The sequence below is a fragment of the Phaenicophaeus curvirostris genome, chromosome 18 (genome assembly GCF_032191515.1).
Source record: "Phaenicophaeus curvirostris isolate KB17595 chromosome 18, BPBGC_Pcur_1.0, whole genome shotgun sequence".
Classification (NCBI taxonomy): domain Eukaryota; kingdom Metazoa; phylum Chordata; class Aves; order Cuculiformes; family Cuculidae; genus Phaenicophaeus; species Phaenicophaeus curvirostris.
This window is the reverse complement of record NC_091409.1, coordinates 5,879,220-5,892,245: the sequence shown is the minus strand read 5'-3', so window position 1 is coordinate 5,892,245 and position 13,026 is coordinate 5,879,220. Positions and strand designations below refer to the sequence as shown.

The 13,026-nt window shown below is 53.0% G+C and overlaps 1 protein-coding gene across 3 annotated transcripts in view; it reads left to right on the top strand.

Moving 5' to 3' along the window:
- Positions 1-13,026, top strand: part of LAMA5 (laminin subunit alpha 5) — an 89,658-nt gene that overhangs the window by 65,410 nt on the left and 11,222 nt on the right. For all 3 annotated transcript variants that reach the window (XR_011338729.1, XM_069872151.1, XM_069872150.1), the window contains exons 29-52: positions 498-595; positions 1,063-1,264; positions 1,672-1,798; positions 1,983-2,122; positions 2,781-2,896; positions 3,181-3,392; positions 3,623-3,827; positions 4,056-4,200; positions 4,734-4,874; positions 5,183-5,344; positions 5,526-5,627; positions 5,713-5,796; positions 6,016-6,246; positions 7,097-7,210; positions 7,481-7,608; positions 7,829-7,909; positions 8,343-8,557; positions 9,125-9,225; positions 9,796-9,976; positions 10,218-10,361; positions 10,442-10,593; positions 10,684-10,794; positions 11,207-11,318; positions 11,842-12,012. Coding sequence is in view for 2 of the 3 variants with exons in the window: in XM_069872151.1 (XP_069728252.1) it covers positions 498-595; positions 1,063-1,264; positions 1,672-1,798; positions 1,983-2,122; positions 2,781-2,896; positions 3,181-3,392; positions 3,623-3,827; positions 4,056-4,200; positions 4,734-4,874; positions 5,183-5,344; positions 5,526-5,627; positions 5,713-5,796; positions 6,016-6,246; positions 7,097-7,210; positions 7,481-7,608; positions 7,829-7,909; positions 8,343-8,557; positions 9,125-9,225; positions 9,796-9,976; positions 10,218-10,361; positions 10,442-10,593; positions 10,684-10,794; positions 11,207-11,318; positions 11,842-12,012 (3,475 nt within the window). In the remaining variant the exon portion in view is untranslated. The remainder of the gene's footprint in view (positions 1-497; positions 596-1,062; positions 1,265-1,671; positions 1,799-1,982; positions 2,123-2,780; positions 2,897-3,180; positions 3,393-3,622; positions 3,828-4,055; positions 4,201-4,733; positions 4,875-5,182; positions 5,345-5,525; positions 5,628-5,712; positions 5,797-6,015; positions 6,247-7,096; positions 7,211-7,480; positions 7,609-7,828; positions 7,910-8,342; positions 8,558-9,124; positions 9,226-9,795; positions 9,977-10,217; positions 10,362-10,441; positions 10,594-10,683; positions 10,795-11,206; positions 11,319-11,841; positions 12,013-13,026) is intronic.

Sequence of the window (13,026 nt, the reverse complement as noted above, 5' to 3'; positions counted from 1 at the left end):
CGTGAGGGCAGCTCTCTTGGCAGGTTGCAAGAAGAGGCAGGAGCGATGCCTAGCCTGTAGAAGAATTTTCTGGTCCTCTTGGGACTGGGTGCAACATCTTAGTCTATGTCTTTGATCAGTCCAAGGTGGAGAATGTGGTCAGTGGTGTGTTTTGGAGTAGATCATGGGAGTGGGATTTGGGAGGAGCTGCTCTTTGCAGAGGGAGCTGTCAGCAGCGTGGCTGTGCCTCTTCCTATTTTACCTTGAAGGCATTCACAGTTGTTTAGCCAAGGAAAGAAGAATCATGTAAATATCTGGATATCTGAAATGCTTTAGGGCTTGTGCCAAGGAAGACGGGGCAGTGAACAGATGTGTGACCTGCCGTGCATTAGCTGAAGTGTCTGATATGGAGGTGGTTGGTGTGGTCAGCCTGATCGCTGGTGGGCACAGAAACTGCTGTAGGCTTCCAGGGGCAAAGGCTGTTGTGTAACCGAGCATCTCTCTATCACGTGTGGCAGCACAAAGTGTACCTCATACCCGCTGCACAGTTCACCATGGAGTTCATCGAGCCAAAGGTGCATTGCATCAGTGTCCACGGCACGTTCTCATCCAACAGGTAAGAGTATCAGATACCTTGGGAGTTTAGCATGAAGGTTTCCAAAAGCAATTGCTTCCTCCGTTTCGCTCAGGTTGGAGCCTTTTCACGCTAGAAAGAAATCTCTGGTGAGGTGAAGAGCCTTGCCCATGTCCACTTAGCAGGCAACCATGGAGTAAGGTCTGGAAGTCAGGCTGCTGGTCCTTTATCTGAACACCATGCTGCCTCCTGTGACAGACACTCAAGTATCATCCTGAGCAGGCTTTCCTTTGCTTGATTGCGTAGCAAGAGACACTTACTGCATCTGAGTTTTTTTGACACTGCTTTGAATAAATATTTGCACGGGAATTAGCCAGTGCAGTGTTCCTATTCTTCTGTCTGAGCCCATGTTTCAGAGCCCCAGAGGTCCATGCTCCTCCTGCTGGGATCCCACAGCCTCTCTCTTCCCTTGTCAGATCTTTACATCCTGTTTTCTCCTTGTTTTGCAGTACCTCCTGTGTCCCCTCAAGGTTCCTGAAGCTTTCTCAGTCGATCATTTTGGAGGAGGGCCAGGCTCTGCCCATCGCCCCTGACGTCCCCCTGGCTCAGGCTGTTCACATAGCTCCATTTGGGATCCCGATGGAGCCTGCACCCCGGCCCCCCACAGCAGTGGACCCCTCCGCAGAGCTCATCCTCCTGCAGCCACCACAGGTAGTGGCACGGATGTGGGTTGGGCTGCTTTGCTGGGCAGTGGACGCCAGGGACAAGGACAAGTTTTCCTTCTCTAATGAGTAGCTTTAGCAATTAGAAATTTAGCAATTAGCATTTGCAGAATTTAAGCTGGACTTTAAACTTTTCCTTGAACCTGTAATTCTTGTGGACTCCTGGCGTAGCTCCATCCAACCTCACTTAGTGCTCTGAGCTCCCAAGAAGAGCTTTGTGGGCAGCACCATTAGAAGAGGGAGAGTGGAGACATGGGAGGTTGCTTCACCAAAAGTCTCAAGACCTGACAGTTGGGCAATAAGAGCACAGATTTGTGCAATGATTAAAAAGATATCCTGGCTGTGAGTGCAGGTGTTGATGTGGATTTTTGCCTCTGTTCTCTTGGTTTGGGCCAGGCTGCTGTGGTGTTTAACAGTCGGATCCAGACCCTGGGACGCTATGCTTTCATCCTACACTACTACCAGCCCAACCATCCCACCTTCCCCATAGAAGTGTTGATCAATGGTGGCCGCATCTGGCAAGGTGAGAAGAGTGGGGAAGCTGCTGGTAGGCAGAAGCCCTGCAATATTTTTCATGCCAGAAGATAACTGTGGGTTCTCCAAGGACCACAAAGATGAAGCAAGACTGACTCACCTCTTCCAAACTGGGAGGGTGTGATGGGGACCACAAGAGAAATGTGGGACCAATGTATTTGTTGTCTTTTCAGGTCAGACCAATGCTAATTTCTGCCCCCACGGCTATGGGTGCCGGAGCCTGGTAGTTTCTGAGGACCAGATTATCCTGGATGTCACCGACAATGATCTGACTGTGGTTGTTCGAGTGCCAGAGGGCAAGCAGCTGTGGCTGGTGAGTCTCTCTGCAGGAAGCTCCCAGGGTGTGCTGGACCAGGGACTGGACTTTGTCCTGGGATTTTTGTCACTGTGTGACCACAGGAATGTTTCTCTCCATCTCTCAGTTTCTGAACTACCCTAGAAAATTACCTTAGTGGTATAGAATTCACAGAGACAGTGTGTACTACAGTTACCCTTCACTGTGTGGTTGTGATACCAAAACAAGGCAGAAACTGAAGCTGTTGCTTTGCATATATAGCTCACAATAATCCAGAATAAACCTTGCTCCTGCCCCAGCAATATTTTGTAGCGGTATAGTGTTGTTGGTCCAGGCAAGTTTCATCATGGGAGCAGGTAGGCTTTCTATCCTTAGGCAACAGGATTTTGAAGATTGACCAAAATTTGGATAAATGGCTGAAAGACAGAATTGGAACACAGGTACCGTCATGTTGAGAAGTTTAAGATAACAGTAGTTGCTTTTTTTAACTCCAGTGAATTTGGACCACTCCTTATATGGAGCATTAGGTTAGATGGACCCTGGTGGCTCGGCCCCAACAGAGTGGTGGCCCCTGGTCTTTGTGTATTACGTTCTGTCCCAGCAAGCAATGAGATGATGAGAAGTTAAGAGGGCGTTGAGACTTTGGAGTCTCACCCGTCTTGTCCTTGCTTTGCAGGATTATATCCTTGTGGTGCCTGAGGACAGTTACAGCTCTCAGTACCTGCAGGAGGAACCCCTGGACAAGTCCTATGATTTCATCAGCAGCTGTGGCATCAACAGCTTCTACATCAAGTGAGACCCTTGACGTTGGGTGGCTGCTTTGCTCTCCACAGGCTGCATATTCTTTAGGGGGTGTAAAGCCATTCCTTCTGTTTGTGGCAGGGGAGGGATCTGGTTAAGGCTTTCCCTATCTAATGACCAAACCTGTGGGTATTTGGGGTAATCTCAGTGTCCTGGGGCTCTTCCTCTCACAAGTTCAGTACCCGCTGCTGCAGGAGATCCTGCTGGATTCTTGGGGTGGTGGGGAGGCTGTTGGGGGTGTGCAGCTCGGTGACTCCTCTTGCCTTCCCCTGCAGCCCCAGCACATCGTCAAGGTTCTGCCGTGACTCTGCCATCTCGCTCTCCCTCTTCTACAACAACGGGGCCCAGCCCTGCCGGTGCCACGAGGCAGGGGCGCGGGGCAGCCAGTGCGAGCCCTTTGGTGGGCAGTGTCCCTGCAAGTCCAACGTCATCGGGCGAGAGTGCTCCCGCTGCGCTACTGGCTACTGGGGCTTCCCCAACTGCAGACGTGAGTTGTCCCATCTCCCACACCGCTTTCCCAGCACGTACTGGTTTGCCTCTTACAGGGCTGAGGCTGTTTTGGGAAATGGCTGGATTTTCCAGCCCTATGATTCTGCTTCTTTGAAAACAACCCAGCTGCCCTTAGAGCGCTTGAGCTCTGCATCCACCACCTCATGCTCTCTTTGAGCTGCCTGGGTCTTGCTCCCCCCAAAACAGCCCCTGTTCTGCTCTTTCCAGCTTGTGACTGCGGGACACGCCTCTGCGACGAAGTGACAGGGCAGTGTATCTGCCCTCCGCACACCCTAAAGCCAGAGTGTGTTGTTTGCGAGCCCCAGACCTTCGGCTGCCACCCCCTCATCGGCTGTGAGGACTGTAATTGCTCTCGGCCCGGCGTGCAGGAGCTGATGGAGCCAGACTGTGATGTGGACAGTGGGCAGTGCAGGTGAGGGAGCCCTGTCTTGGCACCAGGCACGTCTGGAAGCGTCCCTGGACCCTGCTGGAGTGATGGGGACACACTGGGAGGCTGGAGGGAGGAAACGTGCAAGACGGGGGAATCCTTATCAACGCCGTGTTGATGCCTGTGTGAACGGAGCTGTGAATGCCCAGCTTCTCCCCGCACAGCACTGCAAGACAGAGGTTTCTAATGCTGCGGCTCCTCTGTCCCACCCAGGTGCAAGCCCAACATCATCGGGCGGCAGTGTGACCTCTGTGCCCCTGGCTTCTACCACTACCCCAACTGCCGGCGGTGTGATTGCCACCAGGCTGGCACCGAAGCAAGTGTGTGTGACCCGCTCACAGGGCAGTGTCACTGCAAGGTCAGTCCTTCGATGCCTTCACACGGTGCCATTCTCTTTGTCTCGACTCTCCTGCTCTGGGTGGGGGTGTCTCGCATGCTGGGAGGGGAGAGGGCTGGAGGAGGAGAGTGCCTGCATGCCTGGGCTGACATGCTGGTGGGTTCAGAACATCCTGAAAGACTCCTCCTGCCCATCTTTCCTGGTTGTGAAGGCCTACTCTGGGCTGTCACTGAGGAGACAAGTGGTCTAGGTCCAGCCCCATGCCAGAACCAGTTGCAGGTAAAGCTGTCAGCCTTGCTGGCTCCTTCTGCTCCTGCGTGACAGCAGAGGTAACTCAAGCTGCTGCTGGTTCCAGCCCCTTTGCAGGGCTCAGAAGTGCTGTCTCCAGGCTAATTTATTGCTTGATGGGTACTGAGCAAGCAAATTTGTTCAGGGACTTCTTAATCATCTTTCAGCATCAAATTATTGTGCTTTGATCACCCGTACAGCCATCTGTCTTCCAATGAGACTTCGTGAGATGGTGCTGAAACTGTTGAGCTTTGCTTGTCTTCCAGGAAAATGTGGAGGGTCCAAGGTGTGACCAGTGCCGCCTGGGGACATTTTCTTTGGATGCCAACAACCCCAAGGGCTGCACCAAGTGTTTCTGCTTCGGTGCCACCGATCGCTGCCGCAGCACTGAGAAGCACCGAGCTGAGGTGAGAGGGGCCAGGAACCTCGTCTGTGACGAGGATCATCTTTGTGTCCCTGGGTCTGTCTCCCACTTTCAGTCCCTTTTCCTGGTCTCTGTGGTCTCATAGAGTGGAAAGCCATGGCACGGGGAAAACTGTGCCAGGCAGGAGGCAGGGGTGGTGCTTAGCTTTGTAGTGGCTTCAACAGGATTATGTGAGGTTGTGAGCCTGTTCCCATTCTTTCTGCTGCACTGGGACTTGCTTTTCTGAAGCATCAGCACCCAAATACATTCTGTAGCCACCCCAGACGATCTGCAGTTCCTCTTCCTCCACAGTTCATCGACATGAACGGGTGGCTCTTGCTGAGCAGTGACCGCCAGGAGGTACCAACGACTCTGAGCTTGAGGGAGCAGCTCCTCCGCGCTGATCTCAAGAACTTCCCGGATCCCTACCAGGAGCTCTACTGGGTTGCACCTAGCTCATACCTCGGGGACAAGGTGCGAGCACAGTGGCAGCTGGACCAGCAGTTGTGCACATCCCTGACCCCACCAACACGTGTGCCTGCGGCTTGTCCACTGACACGCAGGAGTTTCTCACACTCTACTTGAACGTGGACAGCTCTGACCAAGCTCAGTGGTGTGGATTTGCAGCAACACGTGCAATTTGGCTCTCCCTTAGGTTTCCTCCTACGGTGGACACCTGCGCTACGAGCTTCACTCTGACCCACGGAGGGGTGACGTGTTCATCCCCATGGAGTCCCGCCCCGATGTGATCCTGAAGGTGCAGCCCGAGAAATTCCCTGGAGCCCCTTGCTAATGCGTGAGCAGGATGAGGTGGTGACTGACACCTTCTTTGCTTTTCGCAGGGAAATCAGATGAGCATCATGTTTCTGGAAGGCACCTACCCTTCCCCAGGGGAGGTACACGAGGGCCGGCTGCAGCTGGTAGAGGTGAGTTTGCCCACACAAGTGTGTCCCAAGTACTCAGATGTTACTGAAAGGACAAGATTAACACATAGATAAGAAGGGGCAATTGGCTTTGAGCTTAGTATTTTAGGTGCTACCTTTTGCAGCAGAACTGGCAGACGTCTCAGCAGGGAAGTGAAGGCTGGGCTGTGGATTTGCGGTGCCTGTGCTTCCTTCCAGTAACACTGGGTTTTCTCCCACTAGGGTAACTTCAGGCACACAGAGACACACAACCCTGTTTCTAGAGAGGAGCTCATGATGGTGCTGGCAAACCTGGAACAGCTGCAGATCCGGGCGCTCTTCTCCCAGCTCTCTTCCTCCGTGTCCCTGCGCCGTGTGGTCCTGGAGGTGGCAACAGATACAGCCACGGGCATCCGCGCCAGCAACGTGGAGCTGTGCTTTTGCCCAGCTAACTACCAGGGGGACTCCTGCCAGGTAAGGATGAAAGTGGATGTGCTGCTCCAGGCAGAGAGGAACCAAACAGTCACATTTTGGGTCTCGGCCATGCTTTGTGCTAGGTGCGGTTGGAAGCCACGGGGTTTGATTGTTTGTGCAAAGCTGTGGTGCCAGAGGACCAGCTTTCAAGCTGACCCTGAGGGCTTCAGTTAAAATTGCAACTCAGGTTGTGCCAGAGGAAGGAACATCTCCGAGGCTCCTCCACACCACCCACTCCTGGCTCCCCTCCCATCACAACACAGTGCACCTGGGAGGGGGGTGTTAGCTGCATCTGCCTTCTTGGAAAAGACGCACAATGGGGAAATAATTCTGTTGTTGCAGTCCAAAATTACGTGCGTTTAGTACCTTGGAGTAGATCCATCTGGCTGGCCAGTTGTCACTTGTTGACAAGGAACAGGAAGGATTTGTACCAAAAAATCTTCATTGTTTTTAATCATGGAGTGGTTTGGGTTGGAAGGAACCTCAAAGATCACCTCGTTCAAGTCCCCCTGCCATGAGCAGGCACAACTTCCACTGGATGAGGTTGCTCAAACCCCAACCAACCTGACCTTGAACACCTCCAGGGAAGGGGCAGCCACCACTTCTCTGGGCAACCTGGGCCAGGGCCTCCCCACCCTCAGACCAAAACATTTCTTACTAAGATCTCATCTCAATCTGCCCTCTTTCAGCTTAAAACCATTCCCACTCGTCCTGTCTCTGCGCTGTTCTTCAAGTCTTCTCCATCAGTAAAACCTAGTATGAATTCTGTTAGAAAAACTAATTAGTTTCTTTGCTTTGCCTGAAAGTATCGGGCTGTTCTTCAAATCTCTGTCTTTTTCTGCCTCCTCAGGAATGCGCTCCAGGTTACTACAGGGACACCAAGGGGCTTTTTCTGGGAAAATGCATCCCATGCCATTGCAACGGCCACTCAGATCGGTGCCTGCCAGGCTCTGGGATTTGTCTTGTAAGTAAACAGTGAAGTAGAATGATATTTTTGAGTTATAATGTCTGCAGCATGTGGTTAAAAAGCTTTTCACACACCAAGTGAGCTGGCAGGACCAGGTATGAATTGGAGCTGCACGTGCCATTTGAAGGGTGGCCCCGCTTAAGGGTACAAGACAGTTCTGGGAAAGAGGGAGGACTGAAGCATCCGGATATCTGGTGGGGAATTCTTTGCGTAACCCACTATTTCTTGCTGCCTGCACTTGAGCCCACGGCCTGTCTTTCCTTGCAGAATTGCCAGCACAACACGGAGGGAGACCACTGTGAGCGATGCAAGGATGGCTACGTGGGCAGCCCCTCAGCCGAAGAACCCCTGCAGTGCGTTGGATGTCCGTGCCCTCTTTCAGTTGCCTCCAACAAGTAAGCATCTTTGTTGGAATTGCCTGTTTGACCTCAGTGCTTAACCACTGGCAACCACGCTGTGCCCCACCAGGGCACCGGGTTGGCCCTGGCGGGTGTCCCGCTGCCAGCCGTTTCCGTGTCCCCAAGCCGTGTCCGTGGCCTCTTACCTAAGGCCTCAGCACCCCTGGCACCACGTCAGGGGTAACTGCACCTTCCTGTTTACCCCTTATCGTTTCAGTTTTGCCGTGGGTTGTGTCCACAAGGGCTCCAACATGCAGTGTCTCTGCAAACCTGGCTACGCTGGACCCAGCTGTGAGCGGTAAGGATGGTGGCACCCACGTCGCAGGGACCTCAGACACACGAATCCCATGCAGCCGCTGCTGTGGCAGAAGTTGTCCTAGTAAAGAGTGCAGAGGAGAGGGCTGGTTCTGCTCCCAGGGTGCTTAGCTCTGGCAGGATTTCTTTCAGCCTGTAAATGCCCTATTGCTGTCTCTGCTGCTGATATATTGTGTTCCCGTGGGTGTATTCCTTAGCTATGCTTTGCCTTAACTTGCAGTCGTGATAAAGGCACCTTTTGGAGGGATCTTGAGGCAAAACACAAAGTGCTTTGAGATCCCTGAGGCTGCAGCAGCAGTTACAAGAGCTGGATGCTTGCACTGCTATAGTTGCCCAACTCGAGTGTGGAGGAGGCATGAGCTGTGGGGATCCCCCCTGATGCCCTGACTGTGTTTTAACTTGCTGTGTTTCCCCAGGTGTGCCCCGGGGTACTACGGCAATCCCTTGGTGATTGGCAGCTCCTGCCAGCCCTGCGACTGCAGCGGGAACACGGATCCCAACATGCTGTTCAGCAGCTGCGACTCCCTGACGGGCGCCTGCACAGGGTGCATGCACCACACGGCCGGCGCGCGCTGCGAGGTCTGCGCCCCTGGCTACTACGGGGACGCAGTGGCAGCCAAGAACTGCACACGTGAGTGAAGCAGGCGGCGAGCACGGGCAGGGTGTAGATGGACAGACTGACTGGGGGTGTGTTCAGTGCCTTCGCCAGGCTGTGTGTTGCCCCAGGGAGCAGTGCAGGTTGCACACGTTGCAGACATCCTCTGAAGGTGGTAATAGGAAAAAAACCAGCTCCAAAAATCTGCTTTCCAGCATTACAACTCCATAACCTCCCATCCACCCCCAAATGCAAGCTGCCAAACTGCACCCAGGCTGGAACATTCTTGCACCAAGCGGCTGCTGCAGGAGGCAGTGCTGGTGCTCCCTTGGGAGTGTGGGCTTGCACAGCCCTCTCCCAGCACATCTCATCTCCCTCTGAGGAACAGCAGCCAAACTGCAGCTCACAGAAGGGGGTCTGCTCTGCCCTGGGCGGGTGTCGTGGAACTAAGTTGTCAGGAGGAGCAAATTCAAGAGGAGAGAGGCTCTGTCTGTGCTGTGACTGTGAAAGATAAGGGGGAATAGGATTCCCCATTAGGAATAAGGTTTGTGAGTGGCTGATGAGGCTCTTCATTATATAACTGGGGGTATTTTTCCCTGGCAGAGTGCAACTGTTCACCTTGTGGGACTGACTCATGCCATCCACGAACTGGCCAGTGCTTCTGCAAGACTGGAGTGACGGGCCAGCACTGCGACCGCTGCGAGGTGAGGGCTGCCTGGGTACCGAGGTGGTGCCTGCGCTTGGCACGGGGCGACCCCATTGCATCCTCCCCCAGCCTGGGAGCGGAGCCGTGCTGGCAGCTGCACTGCAGCCACGTGGATTTGCAGACTGCGTTTGTGTGATCTGCCTGTGCGTGGTAAAAGCCTTAAAGATGTGGCGGCAAGCGGTGGAGGCAGCATTCAGCTGCAGCCTGGGCAGGAATTTGATACCCTTTGGGAAGCTGCAATAAAACCCTGTTTCCCTATGTGCATCCAGCATGACCTTTGCAGGGCAGTGCTGTGGTGTGACTGGGCTCTTATTGCAGCTCCATGTCTTTGCTATGGTGATATGAGGTTTGTGGTGGTCAAAGCATTTCTAGAAAGCAAGGCTGGGGTCCCGTGTCACCCCAGGAGGGAGGCACACATGCCCTCTTGCCCCATCCCTGGTGATGTTTGAGGCCAGGCTGGATGAGGCTTTGAGCACCCTGATCCAGTGAGGGTGAAACCCGGGTGTAAGGTCCCTTCCAACCCAAACCATTCTCTGATTCTGGCACCCACTGTCCTACTCTTCCCTAGGAGGGATACTACGGCTTCGAGGGATGCTCTGGCTGCCGGCGGTGTGACTGCGACATCGGCGCTGTGGGGAGCAGCTGCCACGTGCAGAGCGGCCAGTGCAGCTGCCTGCCCGGCGTCAGCGGCTCCCGCTGCCAGCAGTGCGCCCCGGGCTACTGGGGCTTCAGCGAGAGCGGCTGCACGAGTGAGTCCTGCTTCCCGGGGCTTGGGTCCTGCAAGTGGAGGAGTGGGACAAGGCACTGGTGGCACGCGTGCTGGTTGGATTGTTAAAGGAGGAAAACAACTGGCTGCTTTCTGAGGTCCTGTGCATGTTGCTAGATTGCAGTCGCACATAGATAAGCGCAGGTGCAATTGCACCACCGGAATAAAACCCTCTGAGGTGGCAACGTTGCAAAATAGTGTTTCCCTGTTGTTAAACTTGGCAGAGTGTGAGTGCAGAGGGGGCTCCTGTGACCCGCGCACTGGGGAGTGCACCTGCTCCAACGGGCTGACGGGGAAGCAGTGTGATGTCTGCATGCACGAGTACGAGATTCCCGTGGCAAACGGTCCGGACAGCATGAGGTGTGAAGGTCTGTACCTGCAGTCCTGGGGAAAGAGAGAGGGAAGCCCCAGGAACGGGCCTGTTCTGACCACTCCGTTCCCTCGGCAGAGTGTGACAGCTGTGTCCTGCTGCTGCTGGACGACCTGCAGAGCATCGAGATGTCCTTCCCCTCCATTCGCAGCCAGCTGGTCAACCTCAATGCCAGCTCCATCGCCTGGGCTCGGCTCCACAGTTTCAACAGAACCATGGCAACTGTCGCTGTACGTGGAAGGTTCAACATCACTTTCTGCCCCCGTTTCCTTACTTGTTGAACTGATTTAATATCTTTCTTTCCCCCCGGCTCTGCCCAGAACCAGCTGCGTGAGTACCAGAGAGCCATGAATAAGATCAGGCAAAGGGCTGATGAGCTGGAAGATGAGAATGTGGACCTCACGCAGGACTTGAATGCTCTGCAGCACAAAGTAGGACATTTTTCTATCTTCCTCCCCTTGCAGAGCACAGATCTCCATCTCTTCTTGTGTCTTGTTCGGTAACCAGGTGGGCCTGGCTCCAGGCTCTAGGGCTTTTCCTGTGTTAAAAGCACAGGATAGTGCTGTCCTCTGTGTCTTAGTACTGTCTCATGATCCAGAGACTGTTGCATTGGGAGCTGCACTTGCTGCTTGTGCTTCTCTGAAGGTGGTGGAAAAGACCATCCTTGAATGTATTCTAAGCAAGCAGCACAGGGCAGGCTCATACAGGAGATGTGACCTCCTTGGTTCAAAGATCTTGAAAGCTGCACATTCCCACGTCTCGTGTGCCTTTTGGAGAACGTCTTTCCCTCTGATGGGGGGATATAATGCCATACTTCAGTTAAGCCAGTGCTTTTTGTTGTAGATGACAATGACTCACAGAGAAGCAAACAGTATTGAGCAGCACACGAGAGAGACTTACCAGAGCGGGCAGCAGCTGCTGCTGAATATCCAAAGCATTCAGAAAGGCATTGCAGGTAGGTACAGAAAGGTCTCTGTTTTGTGAGTTTTTCCTGCTGGGAATGCCACACTTGCTTTCAAACAGCACCAAGTCCTGCATCGTTTAGAATGAGAAATGCAGGGAAATACAGAGGAACAGGAGATCCCTGCAGAATTCTGGCTGTTCACATAGACCCAGCGTATTCTGAGTCCCAGCTGTTTGCTCAAACTCAACCTTTGGAAAAAAACATATTCGGCTTGCAGAGATATTATTAGAATGTACAATGCTGGGGCAACCTGCACTACTGCTTCAGGAGCGATTTAGCAAAACAGGGAGTGACTGGATCTAGGAGAGGAGGCAGAAGCACAAAAAGATGTTTGGGATAATAGCATCACTGTAACTTCCAAGGAGACAGAAATGTGGGGCAATCTGTGTACCTGAGTACTGCAAGGAAGCTGGTGCAGTTCATTGAGGGTGATGTAAGAGAGCAAGGATCTTGGGGGGGATTATGGAGGATGTAGGTTAGTCGATGCTAATGTGGGATCTGAATTTCTCCACAGACTTGGTGCGGCAGATGACCAGGTTTGGGGCAGCAAACACCAGCACCACCTCCACCGAGGAGTTTCGGCAGAAGATGGCTGAGTTGGAAAGGATGCTGAGGGAGATGAAAGAGCGGAGTCTGGGCAGCCAGGAAGAGCTGGCAAGACGCGAGCACGAGGAGGCTCAGAAGTGTGAGTCCTGCTCGGTAGCATAGGACAGGGCTGCGCAAAGCCCACAGGGTTTAGCCGTTCCTAGAGTCATAGAATCACTAGTTTGGAAAAGACTTTGAGATCATCAAGCCTAACCGTATCTGTCCACTACTAAATCATATCCCTAAGCACTTCATCTACCCATCTTTTAAATCCCTCCAGGGATTAGGCCAGGGATGATTCCTCATATTCTGGCTTGGAGCCCATGCAGGCACTATGCATCACGGTCATGTTTGGAGAGTGCTGTTAATGACCATGCATCCCAAACAAGTTTTTCAGTTTCGGGGTCCCATGTAACACTACATCTGTGGTTCTTTTTCCCTTAAGGTGAATTTTAGAGCAGGTTGTACTAGCTGAGTAGTTCAATTTGATGACCAAAACCGACAACCCTTAGAACCAGGAGTTACCATTATTATGCGTATGGAACGTGATTGTAAGAAGTCACCCCATGTTTCTTTGTATTTGCTGTCCCAGGAAAGGGGTTCAAAGTAGCAACCAGCAGCCTACATCCTCATCAGCTCTGCCATCCTGAGGGTACCCCTCGTAGAAGCAAGGGCTTGGATTGTGCTCCCACACAGCCCCACTGCATAACAAGCTTGCTGGCACTGCGAGTGCAAGTGTTTCTGATTAACAGGCTGTGGCAAAATGTAGTTCAGCAGCTGGAAGCTGGAATTCTAAACTGGCTCATACTAGAAATAAGTGAATTTTCACAGTGGAAGTAATCAAGCACAGGAATGGGCTTCGGGTGGGGTTTCTCCATCATCTGGAGCCTTTCAGGCATGGCTGGTGTCTTCTGAAAGAGCTCCCATCCTTCTCATCAACACTGGGGTTTTGGAGGCAATTTTGGATGAGATCCTGTGCTATCCAGGCTGAAAGAGGGAGGCAGGGAAGATGGTCACTTCTGGCCTTGATACTTGCCAAGTGACGCCAGAACCAGGCTTTTCCACAGCCAAGCGCAGAAAGAGCCCTTTAATGCAGGAGGATGAATTGGCAACA